Source organism: Apium graveolens, chromosome 9 (genome assembly GCF_009905375.1).
Source record: "Apium graveolens cultivar Ventura chromosome 9, ASM990537v1, whole genome shotgun sequence".
NCBI classification, from domain to species: Eukaryota; Viridiplantae; Streptophyta; class Magnoliopsida; order Apiales; family Apiaceae; genus Apium; species Apium graveolens.
Genome location: NC_133655.1, coordinates 92160146 through 92179951, shown reverse-complemented (window position 1 = coordinate 92179951; position 19806 = coordinate 92160146). Strand labels below are relative to the sequence as shown.

Here is a 19806-nt window from a genome sequence, read left to right as displayed (position 1 = left end):
CCCTCTCACTTCTCAAGCTACTGTTTGGCTTTGTCAGATTTTTTAATTGCCCTTTAAATTTGTGGCTGAATTGCTTTTATTAGAAGGATACAATACATGTTTTTATGCATGCGGCATATGAATTGGACAAAAACAACATAGTCAAGCTTAACTTTGAATCCATGCTATTATAACATGTTTAACTTAACAAAAAAACATTGTCAGAACATGCTAAATAGTGTGCAGCTGTTTAACTTGCTAACTTTGTGTGTGTGTGTGTGTGTGAGAGAGAGAGAGAGAGAGCATGTTCAATGCTACTTGTCAGACCTATATTTACTTCCTACTGCAAGCATTTATATATTCACCAGCTAACATTGTCAGTCCATTTAGTTTTCTACCAGCCATCTAACTGGAAGTTCATTAGTTAAAACCTTGTGAAGGATAGTAATGTATTTTCCAGCAAGAGAAAATAATAAGAGAAGTACTTATAAATAGCATGAACTGATGGACTCCATAACATATGCACCAGCACCCCCATATTTGGCTGGGACCAAGTTTAATTTGCTAGTGATACAATGTCAAAGGTTCTGTTGTGTTTCAAGTTACATGCTTCTGTTCTGACAATATTTAAGCATGTTTTGTTTAATCCATGCATGCAGCACTCGTATATAATAACTCTGTCATGCATTTCTGTACCTAAAATCTGACAGTCTGTAGTAATTGTTGTCTAATCTGTTACTACAACAATTTCATTGTTATCTTATGTGCATAGAAAGTACTGACTACTCTGCCATTCTTCTGCAGAAAACGGTCGTGTCAGTAGATTTACTGTGTTCAAAGTGCAGGAAGAAGGTGATGAAGTTAATATCATCAATAGAAGGAGTAAATTCAATTGTCCTTGACCCCTCAAAAAACACAGTAACAGTAATTGGTGAATGTGATCCAGTGTGCATCATTAAACAGGTGAGGAAGTTCAGAAGTACAGCACAGATTATGAGTATTGGTCCTCCAAAAGTGGAAGATAAAAAGGATGAGAGGAAAGATGCATTCCCTTCCCTTCCCAAAACATGTCAGAGATGTGACGTGTGGTATGTCGTCAACCAAGATTATACTACTCCCTGTCACATTTTGTGATCAAAGAGACTACGTCTATTTCTTAGATCTTCCTCACAGAACTTGTAAAATTTCACATTTGTTTCTGCAACACCATTCTTGTTTTTTTATTATTTAGTAAAAGAGTTGCTTTGCTGTCAGAGACTCGGCCTTTGTAAAGATTTTTATTGAAGTATTGAATTATGTATCTAATATGCCCATTAGAGGTGGTCATTTTCAATTTTCTGATCTTTAAAGACTTTTCTCTTACATGCAAACTGATTTTATATGGCATCTGGTTATTCATCACTACAGCTTTATGGTTCAGGCTAAAATCGCAGCGTAAAGTCCTTGCATGATTACATCGTTAAATTAAGCTATTCTGAAAATATTTCATAATTATAGTTAAATTAAGCTAATCTGAAGTTACATTGTTAAATTAAACTAATCTGGAAAATTCTTCATTATTATTACATTCAAATCAGTTGTTCATTATTCTGGAAAAGAATTACTTTTCTGTTTCAGTTGATAATAGTTTAATGAATTCTATCTATGTACATTTCATTAATGACATTATACGAAAAGTCTCTCAATTCTCTCTGTGTACAGTTCATTATTGACATAATACGAAAAGTCTCTCAATGGCTTGCTTCTGTTGTATCATGTAATGAATTTGTTTCGGCAACACCCTCTTCCAATTTTTAACATCCTATTTCGATGCAGATGCGATTTTGAGGGTAAAAATTATTTGATTAATTACACGAATATAGAGTCCAGCCCAAACAGCATGAATGTCTAAATTGGTTTGCTGCACCTTATTTCAATTGTATCAGTTTACAAAATTCCAATAGGGGTGGTACTTCTTGGAACTACATAAGCACATATGTTACATGATATTAAAAGCACAACAGCGAAAATAGAAAGTGCAAACAAAAGGTAATTACAAAACTCGTGGGAAGCGACACAGTTCCAACAATCCAAATTGGGTAGATCATCAGGTAAACCATCTCCGTCCTACCAACAGGAGTTCTTGCCCTGCTTAAACACAATATAACACATCAGTCAACACTTGCAGAAGCCTTCTATCAATTACTGATAAATGTCATTTGTCAGTCAATAGTGTAACAATTATTAGTTAACTTGCCTTGGACCGAACGACTTCTTGACTATCTACATATGCAAGTAGTTCTTCTTGTCGTATCAGAGCTTCATGCAAAGCCTTCTCAATAAAAAAAAATAATGAGGGGAACGGATATCAATTTTTCAAGTATCAATTAGAATGCATTTAAGTATTAACCTTTTTAGTGGAGATCAGTTCAGCCTCTAGTGCATCCACACGACAAACAGCAGCGTTTAGCAATTCCCCTTTCTCATTAGGCATGACACATGACTTTTCCAGCAACATGTTTACCTTTCCTTCAAGCTCGCAAAACTTTTGCACAAGGGTCGAGAGCCCATCTCCATCAGGGAGGCTGCCGATTGAAAGAGAAGAGCGTTCCTCGGCTGACATGGGTCTACTTGTCGATATTAAAGGTTTTAGGGAAGAACCAGATACTGAAGTGGCAATTCCCTTTGCCACCAGGCATCTTGCAGAACACAATAAACTAAAAAACACCATAAAGAAGGCTATAAAATTGGCCCAAAACTGAACAATAAGTTTTCCAATTGGCGTGGCTCCTGGAAAACAAATATGCATATTGGACAAATTTGGTTAGAAAACAAGAGGAAAACTATAATTATGCAGAGCAAATTTTATTACTCTGATTTTTGTAATTTTCCTGTAAATTAGAAAAACATGACAAAATACTAAATAAATCGAAGCAAAGAGAAAACAGAAAAAATGTAAGAACAATAAAGATTACTAAAAAAACGAGTAGCAAAAAAGACATTGTTGTTAAGTAACCAGTCACTCTAAAACCTTAACAAAATCTTATACCACAACAAATATTATTTAACTCTCCCCCCGATCAATACATTTTGCTACGATTGACAACAACAAATGTAACAAATATCAATACCAATACCAATACCACAAATGGAGGTGGAAGGGACTCGGATTATTATTTAACACTCCCCACAATCAATACATTTTGCTACGATTGACAACAACAAATTTAACAAATATCAATACCAATACCAACGCCACAAATAGGGGTGGGAGGACTCGAACCCGAGTCCCTCCCTAAACCGGGCTCTAATAACCGGTCACTCTAGAACCTAGAGTAAGTCCCCAACAAAATCTTATAACAAAACATATATTATTTAACAATTGTCCCAATAACATATACTGTATAGAATTAGCTATTAGAGAAGAATTCGATAAAAAATAAGGAGTAAAAAGCAGGGAAAATGTTCTTTGCCATGACAATACCGTCTGTTATCAAAGGCACGCTCGCAAAGTAGATCCACAAAGTAGAAGGAGAGATTAGGCATGTTCATTATAAAAATGATAGGTCAGGAGTTTAGCCAGCAATTAATATATGGTATTTCTTTATGAGGATCTTTTCAGAGGGTCATAAATAAACTGCTCTCACCAAGATGTTTATTTTTCAGAAAAACAAATTTACAGATTAAATGCCTTAATATCTCTTTATATTAGGCTCAGAAATATTAAAAAAAATGTGACAGTTAGATCAAGATGCCGAACTTTAAACATGAATATAGTTGCTAACCTCTTGAAGTATTGACTTGGAGGGTCTCTTGTTTCTTCCATTCTGCATCAACGGCCTTATCTACCACTGGGACATCCTCAACAAACAACAATTGTCTCTCAGCTACCGCCTAGTAAAAAATGATTACAAAAAGCATATTAATTATACCTACATTTATCAGGTGACAAACTACATTTTCAACACAAGCCCTTTCCTCACAGTAACACTGTTACTAGCGAATCGACTTGCCCAAGAACATAAGCAATTAAATAGAATAATAAAAAAATATCATTTTTCATTAAAATATACACATACTTCTTTACTAGAAGGACTTAGAACTAGTTCCGAAAAGCCATTTCCTGCTCTGGGTGAAGAGATCTCGTCAGCCTTATATCCAGACACAAAACTGGGCGTCTCCGTACCTTTTACCTAAAACAATATCAACAACTAGTGTATCATTTCAATTTCTAACGAGGACCCAAAACTATAGCAGCTATAGCTTTTTAATAAAAAGGAGTAAGAAGGGCAGAAATCATAAGAAAACAGGGATTGATGTGACCTACTGATTTTCCCTCATCACTAGATATGTTGCTGACCAGTATAGAACGTTGCATGCTCCTCTGCATTCATGGTATATTAGTATACGAAGTTGGAAATACACGAAACCATAATATATCAATGGTTACAGTAGTACGTCCAATCCATTACCTTCAATATATTGGGGTCTTTCCATGGTCCTTTATCCGATCTTAAACAACCTCCTTGTTCTGCACATGTGCAGCTACCACCTAAAAACTCCGGTAACTCACTAATAGGAAAAAAGATAAGTTTTAAAGCGATGAATAATGAATAATAGACAATTACGGAACAAACCAAATGTAACAATATGATCAAAAAATTTAAGACATACCTTGCATCAATCATTTCAAGCAATTTGTTCTGGTACTTGTTGCCAAGAACCTGATAAAATCCCATTCCAAGTAAAAAGAAAATAACATACATAAATGGAGGCCAAACAAATTTGTCAATAGATATAAAGTAAGCTGTAGCTAGATTTAAGTGCAATATTGGCGCACCTGAATCTTAGAAGCCGTTTTTGGATCAAGAATTTTTTTGACTATGCTCCACAGACTCCTAAAGCTAGGGCCAGCATTCACAACAAACATTCGATGGAGAGTCTACAAAGCAACAGAGATCAAATTTTATAATAAAAATATTAGAAAGAAACATATAACAGACGTAAATCGTCATTATTAAGAAGTCTGAATCTCTGAATTGTTGTGATTATAATGTACAGAGATTTACTAATCAGTCATAGGCTTAATTGTCAGATAATACCTCCGGATAGTAATTGCTATCAATCTTCTTCAGGTTTTCCATAACTTCTCGAGCGGTACTGTTAAAATTTTTGAAACCCTGAGTGAAGACAGATCATCAGATAAGTAAATCATCAAACCCAAATAACAAATCTCGCATATAAGGGCCAACATGACCATATATAGAGTTATTTGAAAATCGTATAGAGACATCCAGCTTAACGAGAACACAACCCAAATAACAAATCTCACATATAAGGGCCAACATGACCATATATAGAGTTATTAGAAAATCGTATAGAGACATCAACAAGAGATTTTATCTGAGTGTCCTTTGCTAAAAAATATGCCATATTCCAGCTTAACGAGAACACAACCTCTTCATTAAAAAAACTATAATGGCTTTAGAATGTATAATTTATAATTGTGAAGTTGTTTCTGTGTTTCTCCGCATGGGCATATATATTACAAATCACATGACATATAATTACCAGTCCTTGAACATCTATAATCGTCAAACTTGAATCTATGTGTTTTTTTGCAGCAATGGAGCAAGCTGGAAACTTAATGCATAGAGTCTTCTCAAACTCCTGGACATGGTACTTGACATAACGCTCCAAAGTCGTCACTTGCATAAGCTTACTTAAATCAGCTTTCCCTAATCTTTCAATATAAATAGGCCTACCCCCCTTGTCAACACCATGATAGCCTTGAGGATAATGTTGTAGAACTTCATTCAACTCGGAGAATTCAAAATCCTGATGCATACATCAGTGAGCAAAGAATTATAAAAGTAAAAGGAGAGAGAGAGAGAGAGAGAGAGAGAGAGAGAGAGAGAGAGAGAGAGAGAGAGAGAGAGAGAGAGAGAGAGTAAAGCTACTGCAAACAGTCATGGAATATAAGTTAACAGTAAAGAGATTAAAGATACGACAAACAGTCATGGAACATAAGCTTAGACGACATATAACAGATTTATAATACATAAGCTAAACAATGTTTCTACAATGTAAGTTCATTTACAACAGGAACCTAAACAGACTTTATTAGTAGTGTGGCTTGGAAATACTTAGCAGAGTTGCATAATAATCATCACCAACTGCAATAGAGAAATTTAAACCTAATGCAAGTTTTGATGGTAAACAAACTCCGACGCTATTTTAATGGCTATTTAGAATTGCTAGATAAGCACAATTACAATCAAGAAGAGCTCAAGCGCCTCAGTTCTTGAAAGCTCCCATGGTGCAAGAAGAGGTGGAGGCGTTTGAAGAGATTATGGAGGATGGAGCTGGAGTTTTGGCAGATGCTTTTATGCAAAATATTGTGCTTCAGCCTCTTGTTGCTCAGCATGATGCTCCTCAGATGCAAGATGTGGTGTTTGAACAAGAGATTTTGGTGGATTCAGAGGAAGATGAGGATGATCTTTTTGATCTTTTCTACACTTGTCAAGGCACTGATGTCATGGTTGTAGTGCTTGCTTGGTTATGAATCTCTAATTTTAGTCTGGGAGTCAGTTTCCTATCTGGTCTGTTTGCTGTTTTTCTTTTGTTTTGATCTGTTAAGTTTTACTAGCGGCTAGAATAGCTTCCCTGGTGGCAGTAGGGTTACTTTCTTCATGTTGTTTCTTTTATCCAGTCCTGTATTGAGTCATCTCCTACTACAACTGGAGATCTTTTATTTTAATGCATTGGTCTTTCAAAAAAAAGAAGAGAAGTCAAAGCTAAACGAAGCACGTAACAGCGCATTTAAAAAGTACCACACAAACCTCCAAAATAGTGTCGGTGCCAAAATCCTTTCTCCATTGAAGCATGTTAGCCCACATGGACTTTGTTTGCTCAATATTAAACTTCCGAGCTTTCAAAAACCTGCGAGCATTACAAATTTTCAGACTGGAAGTACTTTTTTCTGTTTTCCTACCTAGTTTGAAATATACATCAATACCAAGATTAATGCATAGAAGCTTTTCTAAGGTTCAAAGCTACTGATACAAAAAACGTTGAACAGCAAGCTATTACTAGGGTATAACGATCCTCAAATGATGTGCACTGGCCAAACATCTTACGCAGAGTTTAATAGAAGATAGTAAAGGTGTGTAGAACTGTTTTTAAGTTCTACATGTATAAAAAATTTAAATATATGGTCACATCTATAGCACAACTTTTTATCTATTCAATTGTGTCATCTAAGTTAATTATCTTCAAAGATGCAATCACAGAAATCTCACTTAAACCGGAATTGATATACTGGTGAAGTGTGCTGAAATGCACAGCTCTTATGGGGTCCTAGTTTTCCCGTAGGCCCGTCCAACCCCATACCATACTGGTTCGGCTTATGGAATGCATGGGTTATGGGTATGCATGTTCAAAATTTTATTAACATTAGAAAATTCACCTCAACATCATATGATAATCGTCAAATCTTGGGGCTAGCAGATTAGCCTTTGCTAATGCTTGTCTAAAAGAATCTACCGCCCTCTGCTCTTCAGCACTCCGAAAATCCTCTATGGGAAATGAAAGTTGGCTATTGCTTCTCCTGCTCCCTTTCCTCTTGAAGGAATTCCTGATTTTGCTAGATGCATTTGCTGCTGCCTTCTTAAAACTTCCACTCTTTCTTCTTCTTAAATCTGTCTGACCCTCATAGTCTGGCGTCCCCTCTTTTCTTGCATCCCAACTAGAGGACCCCTCAATGACTACAAAAATTATAAGAAGCGATAATTGGCTTTAAATTCCTAAACGTGGTATGAAAAATAAAAAGATACATAATTCCAATTTAAGCTGGCATAACAACAAGACTCAAATACCAGATAATGGTAGTGATCAACTGAAATAGCAAGAAAAGCCAACATACAGTCTCTCTATACAATTATACTATTGACATATGAGTGCTTTTTCAGAGTGTTAATTCCTAATAACTTGAATATCCAATGGTTTTACTGAGTTGCGGGGTGCTGTGAATTGCCAATTTTTTTCATCATGGAATAAAGCTTCCTGCATTTGCATCTTAACCTTGTTTGCAGTAAGGGTCATTTTTATAAACGAAGAAGAGAAAACTAAGCAATACCAAGTCAAAGAACGACTGGAACAATGGACACAAGTGGGAATAACTCACATCCCAAAATTAATCATGTGAGTAACCTGCCTTCAATTGCTAGCCAACTTTAAAAAAAATAAACTTTGCGACCCTTCTGGATGCAAAATGCTATGCCATGTATCGCTTATGTTAACTTAATATGATCATTCCACGAGATATATTCCCAGTTTTCGATAGCCAAGTGATTAACTGTCTAAATTTTATTGATGAAGACCCAACTCGACCGCTCTTGAGAAAACTCTTTAAATTGATTAGAATCAAATAATATTAAAAACCATATTTGAATTGTCAAAGAAATTATAAAAACCAGAGTATCCTCAAAAGGTTAATCATCACAAATATTACTATGACAATACAGAATTAATATGTAGAAATCTTGACTCCTAAAACAAACTTCAACTATCTTAACATGAACATATATAAACAAACAAACTACATGAGATGAGATAGTGAGGGGGGGGGAGAGAGAGAGAGAGAGAGAGATACAAGTCTTGGGAGAGAAACGGTCAAGAGTTCCAGACATAGTCGTAGTAAACTGAAAGTGCTTCCTGTAGTACAAGGAAGGGGGGCTGCTCTGAGTTACAAGTTTAGAGAGTTGGATCCATCATCATCATACATGTAAGGATAGGAGGAGCAAGAGAGATATTGAGGGAGAAATGAAACGGAGCAAGAGGAGGGGAAACTCCTAATAACAAACAGGGGATGCTTCAGTTTCACTTTCAGTTTGTGTTTCTTCAGTTTTACTTTTCAGTTACTGCCCCCTCCCTCCTTTTTTCTCTTTCCTACTTTTATAAATCTAATTATTCCTTATATATTTATTTTTAAATTCTGTTATTTTATTATACAAGACAGTACAGGTACTCTCCTCTTGTTTAGCTGATTAAAAAAACATACAACAATATATCCACTAACTCCTCAAACCCTAAAAAAAGCTTTCTCAGCCTCTCTTTTTTTCTAGCCACGGTTCGGGGCTTCCATCGATTTTCACCGGTGGAAAGCCCCAAATCATTTATTTTTCTTATTTTGTTCGTGGTTTTCAATAATACTCCTCCCCAGGTAAAGATTTTTATCGTTCAAGATTATATTTTTGTTTTATAAAATATTTGTTGGGTGAGATTTGTTCCCAATTTATTTGGGTTTTGTTTATTCTCTTCTTGTGAGAGCTTGGTGTGTTTTTTGGTATGTTTTGATGTCCAGGACGTTAGATCTGCTGGATTTTCAGAGGTTTGATTCAGTGATAAAGATTTATACGGGATTGCAATTACGATTGATAGCTTAAACTGGTTTTGGTGAAAGCGATACATGTGTATATATCAATTTTAACAAATCGCTTGATTGTGTCTTCCTTAAGACTAAATTAATCAGCGATATGATTTGTTTTATGTTTATTCGACTCGATTGTTCTTGTAGATGTCGTATGGCTTTTCATTATTGAATTAATTCTGATTTTTTTCAAAAAAAAACATACAACAAAATTTTAAATAGAGTGATGCCAGTGATATAGAAAGAATTAAACAAAATTGTTATAAATTGACATGATAGCGGTTATGTGACAGATTGGTATTTTATATAATAGTAGAACAAAGGGATAAAATTAGTGAGATTTTTATTTTCGGTGAAATGAGTAACTTATCATGACACTTAATATTTATATAAAAATATTGTTTTTAGAACTGAACATGAGTCTTTACATTCACACTAGGACTTTTTGCTTGCGCTACGCGCACTTTAAATTTCTTTAATTTTGAATTTTTTTTCTCTAAGTTTGTAATTATTATAACATAAACGGTTATCTTCTAGTTTTATTTAATTTATTTATTACAGTTATTTAGACTCCGTTTATTTTGAAATATAAAATTGATATTATAGTTTAACGTTAAATCTTAGTATTTTATTTTAGTTTTCTTTCTCTCACATTTTAATCAATTAAAAGTCTCTTAACTCTTATTTTAAAATTTCTCTTTTACGTTTTTAGTAGTCGATATTTAAATAATTTGTACAACAAAACTGAGTAAATATTTTTTTTAATTAAATATATTTTTTTAAAATCCAGTAAATATTTTTTTTGTCCGCTAACACAAAAATTCGTCGACAACTCATATAATTTTAACTATATTATAAAAAATGCCAAAGTCTTACTTAAAAAAATGCTAAAATCTTAACTTTTAAAGTTGTAAAAATTTACATATTATATTAAAAAATGATGTAATATATTATAATTATAAAATTCGTAATCACTATTTTTTTCTCCGCTAACACAACATTCCGTCCACAACTCATATAACTTAAAATTTATTCTACGAATTATGCAAAATTCAAATATTTTCAACATATCTCATTTGATTTATTACGTAATTAAATTAAATTAGTTTTAAATTATTTAGTGATACAATAAAAAGAATTTATTGATTCATAGAAAGGATATTTTTTTTCCGCAAACACTTAAATTCGTCCACAGCTCATATAATTTTCATTGTATTCTAATAAATGCCAGAGTCTTGCTTATAAAAAATGTCAAAGGCTTATTTTTTAAAATTTTCTTAAATTATGTAATATATTTTTATTAAAAAAAATTTAATCAATAGTTTTTACTCCGCTAACACAACATTCCGTTCACAGCTCATATAATTTTAAATTTATTCTAATAATTATGTAAAATTCAACTATTTTTAACATATCTCATTTGATTTATTACGTAATTAAATTAAATTATTTTTAAATTGTTTAGTGATACAATAAAAATTTATTTATTGTTTCATAAAAAGGATATAGGTCAAAAGTAGTTGAATTTATTACTTCTGTCTAGTGTACAAAAGGGGTTGCAAGCAGATATAGGACCGGCCGTTTCTCTCGATTCCTGCTCAAATCCCAGCGTATAAGGTCTATCAATTCTCATACCAAGCTCAGTCCTCAGATAATCTACACTACGGTACTAATTCATCAATCCTCTGATACTGTTTCTTTAATTTGAAGTTCGGTTGTATGCTTCAATTTGTCCCAATCGGTTGTTATAGTAGTTTATCTAACTTATCTGGTCTGATCTGTATGATCATTAAAAATGTAATTCAAATTTTATTGATCTTAATTGATGCATGTAAAGACTTAATCCGATAGGGCTATGTATAGTAGTATCTGCATAATTTGAGAAGCAGAGCAAATTGATATTTTATTTTATGAGTAGTAAACATGTAGGTATGTTCTATTTGATATATGCATTCACAATTGTAGTTTTTTCTTTTGTTTAAAATCATGGTAAGGGGTGGCAAAAAAAAAATCATGGTAAGGAATTTGATATGGGATACTCTTCCTCAATTGTACATTATCTGTTATACTCGGTGCCCAATTTATCATTTTTTTTAGTAGTCTCTGCACAATGTAAGAAGCAGAGAAAATTGATGTTTAATTTTAGCAGTAGTAAACATCGAGGTATGTAGAATTCGATATATGGATTCACAATTGTAGTTTTTTATTTTGTTTAAATTCATGACCAAGTCATTTGATATACGATACTCTACTGTAATTGTACAATACTTGTTGTTATACTCGGTATGGAATTTCGATAATTTAGTAATGGTGAATACAGTGGCCTTTAATAATAGTGAATACTTATTGTTCTACTCTGTTTTTTCAGTCGTGATACCATAGACGGATTTTCAAAGTTTATTTTGTTGCAGTGGGTATAATGATTCGAATGTGTTCCTCATTCTTGCTACTTAATTGACAGTTGATTTAGTACAATTTTTCTGGCAAGTAAACATCGGAACAGTCTTTCTACTTTTTAGATGAATTAGGAGATGATAGTGTTACAGAGGCTCCGATATATACAATCATTATCATTTCATATGAGCTATATTTCTTGTTTATATTGCAGATATGAGTGGAAATACTGATTTCCATAGTGCAAACATGCAAACCTTGAAAGATTCAGAGATGGTAAACTAAAATTCACTATCAATCCTTGTAATATACCATAGTATTTTCATCATTTTTAACTCTACATATTATGTGTGCTCTTTATCCAACATTACATCAGCTTAGGTACTTTAGCGAGGAAAATCCATCATTCTTTGTAACTCTCCCACGTGATGACAGAGACCTTCGTGAAATGGTATATTTTACTAATATAATGCTAATGTGCATTCTACTATCATTTGATCTTATTGCATGCCTGAAGAGTTTAATGATATTATATGATTTAAAAGTACTAATGTGAAAACAAATTTGTCATTTTCCAGAATCTACCTGATAACTTTGTCAATAGTCTTCAAGAATCTATTCCTAGTAAAGTAATTCTCGTACTTGCTAATGGACATGAAACCTATATGAATTTCAAGAAGTCGGAACAGTCTCTCTGTCACATGAAAGAGTTCAACATTGATTGTCGAGGTTTGTTCGGTTCCACTTTGATTTACTCTTATAAGGGCAACGGGAAATTCTTTGTGAATTGTTTGAAGGATGACCTCTGCAAGGTATATACTTCAAGAATAGGACAATTCCATGCGGAACTTTCTATGATCAAGGTACTATACACAAACTTCATAAAAATCTTATTGGACTACTATGATAAAAATAAAGTTTCTTATGAATGATATGTTTTTTCAGATTTAATGACTAGTATAAGATGGAAGTTCCTGGTGTTTCTTAACAATCCTGCATTTCAAAATGGAGAAATTGTAAGAACACTATTTTCTATCGAAGTCAGTTATTTTATGTTTTTGATATTTAGGTAAAAAAAAGTAGATTACAGTGTTATCGGCCATATCCACTTGTACAGAGCCCATAATTCTGTGCACTTTAGTAATTTATCCATTTATTAGTAAAATGTAAAGCTGGTACTTTATTAATATTTGATCTTTGATAGCCAATTCCTAGACATTTCCGGAGAGTATTTGGGAAACTGCTACCACCTAAAGTCCAGTTCTACATGAGAAATGGAAGTCGATATGAAGAAATGTGTTCCAAAACTGAGAGAAAGATGTATGGTCTTGAAGATCTTGTGCGAGAATATGGTTTGAGCGAGACTGACAAAGTTTTGTTTACCTACTTTGGTGAAGGAAACTTTTTTGTTATGATATTTGATAATTCAAATGTGGAAGCAATGATGCTTGACCAAGATTCTGAAAGTTCAGGTTATATCTACTATACAAAGCATGTAATTAATTTTAAACTTACATATTCATTTTTTTTGAATTTAATGTTATTTATACTACAGAGTCAGAGATGGAGATTGCTGATGAACCTGTTCAACAGAAGTTGATGTTCACAATAATGAGAACATGACTTTTACCCATGTCATGACAGCATCCAATATGGACAACACATCTCATGGAGTGGTACGAAAATATTTTATAAAATTTTATAACACAGTTGCCCTGTTTTTTTTAATACTTTGACTTGTACTTATTTTTTACATCTGTACTGTAGTATATCCCGAGCTACATTGAATCACCAAATGGATAATGGATAGCTGGTGACATGGTAAATTTGAGAACTGCTGCCGGGAGTTGGTATGTCGGTGATGTCAAATCGGGGAAGATGTTTAGGTTTTCAAGTGGCTGGAATCAGTTTGTTAGAGACAATGAGATCTCATTACATGAAATAATTGTATTTCAATTATTGGAAGAAGATCAGGCTGTAATTTTTCTGGTGACTTTCCCACACAGGCCTTGAGATGTTTTTCCCATATAAGCAGCTTTAAGACTATGTTTTTTCAGTTCTGTTAATGTTTCAGACTACTGCTTCTCGTTCTCATCATGTTTTTCTAACATGTTACTTTACTATGGTTGTGTAACTACTTTATTGATTCGGGAATGTTTTGTTGGAATTTAATTACTGGCTTTAAGTTGTTATATTTTTGTAGAGTAGTTAGAAATTCTATTGTTTTATCGTATGTTTACAATTTCTGATTAACTACCAAAAAATATAAAGTCATAAGCTCTATGTAAAATGTAAAAATAATATCACTTGTCTATTGTATTGACCTTAAAGTATGGACATCACATAGTTAAAGAGATATGTCATTCTCACTTTTTTACACCAATTTTTCTATGATTGACATAGATTACCATAATACTACTATTTTACACAAACACTATAACTATACATGTAGAAGAAACTGTAAAAGAAAGATCAATAGAGTGTGTGGATACATGACCAGACTTTTGAACTCTTACATAATAATGGTAAGAGAAACTACTATTTTACACAAACACTATATAAATATATAACAGATTCTTAGCTTTTGTACACTTCTTTATTTGTGATATACGGAGATTAGAAAAACAAGACAATATTAAAAACTTCTTAATATTTATTAAATAATAGCGATTTATTTGTTAGCAAAGATAGTTGTTGCAGATTTTACTCTAATACCAAAAAATATGCAGTGTAAAACAAAGACCAAATAAATGGATTATTAAATCTTGAAATCTTAACGAAAAGCTTCCATTACTCAAAGAATCCGAAACAAAATACGAAATTATGACAATATTTAAAGGAATTAAGTTTGAGAAGCAAATCAAAGCAATCTTCTTAATGGGAAAGCAAATAGAACTTATTACAAACTAAAGATAGTTCCATCTAATTCAAACAAATTTTGCAATGTTGACAAATCCGACGAAGATTTCATCATCCTCTTTCACTTTTCCTGTTTATAAAAAATTGTAGCATATTTGAGAAAACTCCATTATCAACTATGAAGAATAAAACATTATAAAAAACAGGCATCATACCATTTTTATTTTCTTCAAAGTGGAGTGAACAGAGCCGGAAGTTTCAGAATGATTTGATAGATCAATCATATTCTGAGTAGATGCTTGTGACAGACCATACTAGAAAAGTTTCACACCTCTTTTGGACAGTTAATACCTGTCAAAGTACAGTTGATGTTAAAGAATGGAATGATATACAATTGTCAGTATTCTGAATCTACTGGGAAGATTTCTGATCTACTGGAGCTAGTCAATGACAAAATATTCGAGCGAAAGGATTTTATGTTGCTTACCTAAAGAGGATCTGGGAAGTTTGACACTGTCATTTTTGATAGTTCAAAAATTGAAAAATTACCTGTCAGATGTTCATCAAGAAATGGTAATACTTTAAGTACTGCATATCATTTAATTTTCCTGGTAATTAGGATACCAAATATTAGTCATATAATATTCTTGTTAAAATGTTAATACTTATTGAAGCAATGCACTCATTCACTAATAATGGAAAATCTATTTATGAAAATATTCATCTTAATACATTTTCTTAATTGTATGCAGATGTTAATGAAGAGCTTGAAGGTGGAATTGTGGAAATAGAACAAATTGTTGACATGAATATTAAAGAAGAGGCTGATGATGCTGCAGAAATTCTTGAAGCAGGAATGTAGGAAGAAGAAGAAATCTTTGATATGGATATTGAAGGAGCAGAAGAAGATGTTATAGAAGAGAGTGTAATTGATGAGGAAAATGATCAAGTAATGGCGATGCAGTTCACCGCAACGCTGACAACTTCAAATATGAACAACACATGTCATAGAGCGATATTATTACACTAATCCTTCAATTCACCTACAATATTTTCAGAAATACAATATAAAGTTCACTTGTGTTGTGGCTATTTAATTCAAAAATGATATTTTTTTTACAGTATATCCCAACAGCTATACAGCCAAATGGTAAGAGATGGATAAATGGTGAAAATGTAACCTTGAGGAGGGGGCTTTTAACATGGAATGTTAAGGTAGTGTGTTCCACTGGATTGCCTTGATTCTCTGCTGGATGGAAATAATTTACAACAGATAATGAGCTGGAAAAAGACGATACCTTGGTTTTTACTTTTCATCAAGAAGACTTAATATTCGATATAGTTATCGAATAGTGTGTTTAATCTCTATTAAATTGGAAAGTAGATGAATGTGATCGAGTACTTTGTGTCTGAAAGATGATGTATTAATCTTATGGATTTTATTGGTTTAAATTTGGATTATGCATCTAAATTTTATTGTCTTTCGTACCGTTCAAATTAAATTTCTATTGAGTTCATGTAGTAAATAAAACATTTATTCATAACTCTCGAGAAAATATAGCGTTAAAATGTTATCATCGAAAAGTTTGATTGAGTACTTGTGGAGTATAAATAATTAGTCAATCTTTTATATCTTAAGTTTAATAATTTGTACAACGGATAGAATTAAAGAAAACTAAAAACAGGAATCTAAGTACCGGATTATATAGATAAATATATGAAGCAATCCTTAATAATGATATAAAGTATTGAAGGAAATTATTATAGAAATTCCGGAAATTGAAAGAAATTGGATCATAGTACATATAACTTGTCCAATCTGCAAAATTCATTTGTATCAATTCCGGAAAACAAAGTTATGAAAGATAGAATATGATGATCACAACTTGATAATGGTCATTATTTAAAACGAAATTCAGAAATGCTAAACACCAATCCAATCCAACTTTCTTACATAACATCAAGCAAAATAATTGAGTGATAAACTGTTGTATTACCTCTCCTGCAAATTTTATCAAATTAAAAATTCTTAGAATATGACCAAAACAACAGAATTTTTTTATAAAATATAGGTACTTATTAATATATTTATACCAATCAATTCATATCAAATTGTAATGTAACTCAGACTTCCGTCAAGAACCAAAACCAATATGTAATCCTTTAAATTTAACGTAGAAAAATAACTTATCTTACAACTTATAAGGATAATTAATGAACGGACTGTAAGTGATTTAATGCAAAAAAATAAAATACAATGCATAAATGTATCTTACCTTTTTAATTTTTTTGGTAACTGATTTTGCAGAGCCTGGAGTATGATCAATGGCATCAAGATCGACAGACTAACACAAAAATAATTACACTTTATAAAGATTTGTTGGAAGACTAAAATTTATAAAATTATAATGGTTCGAGTATTATAACATATAAAAACCAAACTTACATTAACGGAGAAGTTGATGGAGGAAGATTATGATATATGTGCAGATTCAAATGGACTTGGACTCCGCATAGTCGTGTCAAATATGTCATTTGCATCAAATATGGTACTATCCTCAATTACATTTGCTTTGTTCAACTGAATAATGACAGTGACTTCCTTTCCAACCAAATCTTTAAGTGCCTGAGGAAGGCCTTCTTCAGGAGCCTGAGACAATGTAATAATTATTAAACACTTTAATTGATAATTTAGAACATTACATTGGATCTGCTTTATTGTAATGAATTTATACCTTCTCAAAATCATTATACGCTTTTGCTGCACTTGTGCCAACAATCCTTCTAGCAGCTCGGTCCATGAGCATAACATTACATGAAAATGTATCATCTTCGGCAAGGACCATGATACGAAACCTGAATTTATAAGGAATTATGTGATAAGTATTGAAAGTTGACTTTAATACAGAGTAAAGCATAATAAATTTTTGATATAACTCTAATTTGTTCTACCTTTTAGGGGCAACCGGAATTATGCGAGGGCAATTATTACATCAAAATCTCATGTCAAGCCGCTCAACCTCTTGTTGACATTTGTTACAACTGTAAAACCACCATGCTACATCCTCATCTACCTTAACAACTGAGAATGTGGTGTATATCCTTTTCTATTTGAAGTAAAAAAAGTTCAGATTTAAAAATAAATCATATTCAATATGGTTGTGTCGTGCAAATTTTATAAAGGTTATAAAACCTTCAAGTCATCATATGTTAGCTTTTCATTGAGATCCTTTAATGTCATTCTTTCCATAAAGGTTTGAACAAATTCAGATTTTGCCGCCTTAAGATATTTTTCTCTCTTTGACAAATATCCCTCCTCCTTCAACCTACAAAGGTAAACATTGACGTTTATTAACTCAGCCTCCTATCAACTGTTATTAAACATGCAAATGTGTTGTAATTATGTAATTATTATAATTCGTAATCGTAGTACCTCATCCTCATATCAGTCACAGATTCATCATCTAGGTTGAGGTACAATTTTGAAGATGGTAAAGTACCAATCTGCACAGTATCTAAATCAAAGCAATATAGTTCAGGAAATTATTGTATAATGTCAAGGTCATTTATACTAAGTAGTTAAAGAGAACTTACTCATCAAAGTTGTAACTTTTGTGCTCGTTATTATTGCAATGACTGGAGACTAGAGTTCCCTTAGTATAAATGTTATTGGCCAACACAACAAGATCTCTCCAAACACTGACTTTATGCTGATTACTATATTGAAAAATGAACATATATTTCAGGATATAAAACTTCCACATTAGAGGCGGACTCAGAAAATAATTAAAATTTCAGAATAAATATTAAAACATTCGATAAACCTGGAATCACAAATCTTGAATTTGACAATATCTCACATGCCAAATTTTGTGTCAAGTTTCGTTAGAGGTTCAAAATCCTCAATAACTCCAATTACATCTAAATTAAACAGAGCAATATATTTAATTTAGTGAAAGATAAAATGCAGTGAAATATTAAGGTACGCATTTTAAAAAAACTAATAATCTGAACCAAAAGAGTATTATATTAAGGTCACCTATAGCAAATTCAGGCTGTTGTTGTGGCTGATATTTGCTGGCCTCAGCAAAAAGATCACCTAAATCCAGAAATTCAAATTTATAGGTAGGAGTCATGCCATTATCTTCAACAGCGGTGACCGTAGTATATTATGAAAATCTGATGCAGATATCAGCTTGTACAGGCTTCAGATTACCGACAGCATCTTTCACAAAAAAATGGTCAAAAACATAAACGCCTCCTTCAATCACCGGAGTTTTGAATCCATTCCAAATATTGGGATAAGCAAATGCATGGACGTGATTATTCTAAAACAAAAAAGGATGTTACATTTGGTATACAAAAGAAGGTAGGATTTTACGTAATACCATAATAAAATTTTAGAACATAAGACTTACATCATCATCAAGCAGAATGACATTATATCCTTTGACTGATCCATTCTCAGAGCTAACGCTGGTCCACATCCTAGTTACTCTAGCCTTAATCTTCCAATTGGTAGTCGATTGATCAAGGTCTTCAATAAGATTGAATACTGCAGACTCCATTGAAGCTTTTGTTCAATCAATCAAACAAAGTGTCAAGCATTAATAATTGAGGAATTAAAGCCTACAAAATATTAACAAAAATTGACAGAATGCACGATGAAGAAATAATGTTAACATATTAGATCAGTTCCTACCAATCGATGATGTTTTTAGAGAGAACAAATTGAGAGGAAACCTAAAGTTTTATTTTTAGTGTTGGAGTATGTTTGATGTTTATCTCAAGGCATGAAATTTAAATGCATTTGCAAATGATATATGCAACTTGATAGGTTATGATTACTATTCAAACTGGTAAATTGATGTTAATTGATATTCTATTTTAACTGTATGATAAAGACTGCCAACAATATGGTCTTGATTGATTCTCTAATTATTCATCAATTATCTTATTCAATCTAGTAAGTTGATGCTAATTGATACTTTTTTTAAATATGTACGATAAAGACCGACAACAATATAATCATGAATGATTATCTCATTAATCATCAATTATCTTCCTATCTATTCAATATAATTCTTAAATATATAAGTACAATTTAGATGTAACGAAATATTATATTTTAAATTTTGAGTTAATTAGTTAATTAAGGTTAATCA

General features: G+C 32.4%; 1 protein-coding gene and 1 long non-coding RNA gene across 2 annotated transcripts; one reads left to right on the top strand and one right to left on the bottom strand.

Annotated features, from left to right (window-relative positions):
- Positions 1-449: 449 nt before the first annotated feature.
- LOC141686992 (uncharacterized) lies at positions 450-1312 on the top strand. Its single transcript, XR_012560884.1, has 2 exons — positions 450-563; positions 784-1312. It is a non-coding gene; the product is annotated as an uncharacterized LOC141686992 (long non-coding RNA).
- A 551-nt stretch (positions 1313-1863) lies between these two features.
- Positions 1864-8894, bottom strand: LOC141683766 (phosphatidylinositol/phosphatidylcholine transfer protein SFH8-like). Its single transcript, XM_074488519.1, has 14 exons — positions 8612-8894; positions 7427-7724; positions 6801-6900; positions 5530-5796; positions 5061-5138; positions 4799-4900; positions 4633-4682; positions 4431-4530; positions 4286-4342; positions 4038-4151; positions 3744-3852; positions 2369-2748; positions 2216-2290; positions 1864-2106 (listed from the first exon to the last, which is right to left on the bottom strand). The coding sequence occupies exons 1-14, from the start codon at positions 8646-8648 to the stop codon at positions 2086-2088; spliced, it is 1788 nt and encodes a 595-aa protein (XP_074344620.1). The 5' UTR covers positions 8649-8894; the 3' UTR covers positions 1864-2085.
- Between the last annotated feature and the right edge of the window lie 10912 nt (positions 8895-19806).

Excerpts from the sequence above, each read along its gene's own strand:
- LOC141683766 (XM_074488519.1), bottom strand. The coding sequence starts at position 8,648 with ATGTCTGGAACTCTTGACCGTTTCTCTCCCAAGACTT. Across the intron at positions 6,901-7,426 it reads GATTATCATATGATGTTGAG|GTTTTTGAAAGCTCGGAAGT; the intron begins GTGAATTTTCTA and ends TAATGCTCGCAG. Across the intron at positions 5,797-6,800 it reads GCACCGACACTATTTTGGAG|GATTTTGAATTCTCCGAGTT; the intron begins GTTTGTGTGGTA and ends TGTATGCATCAG.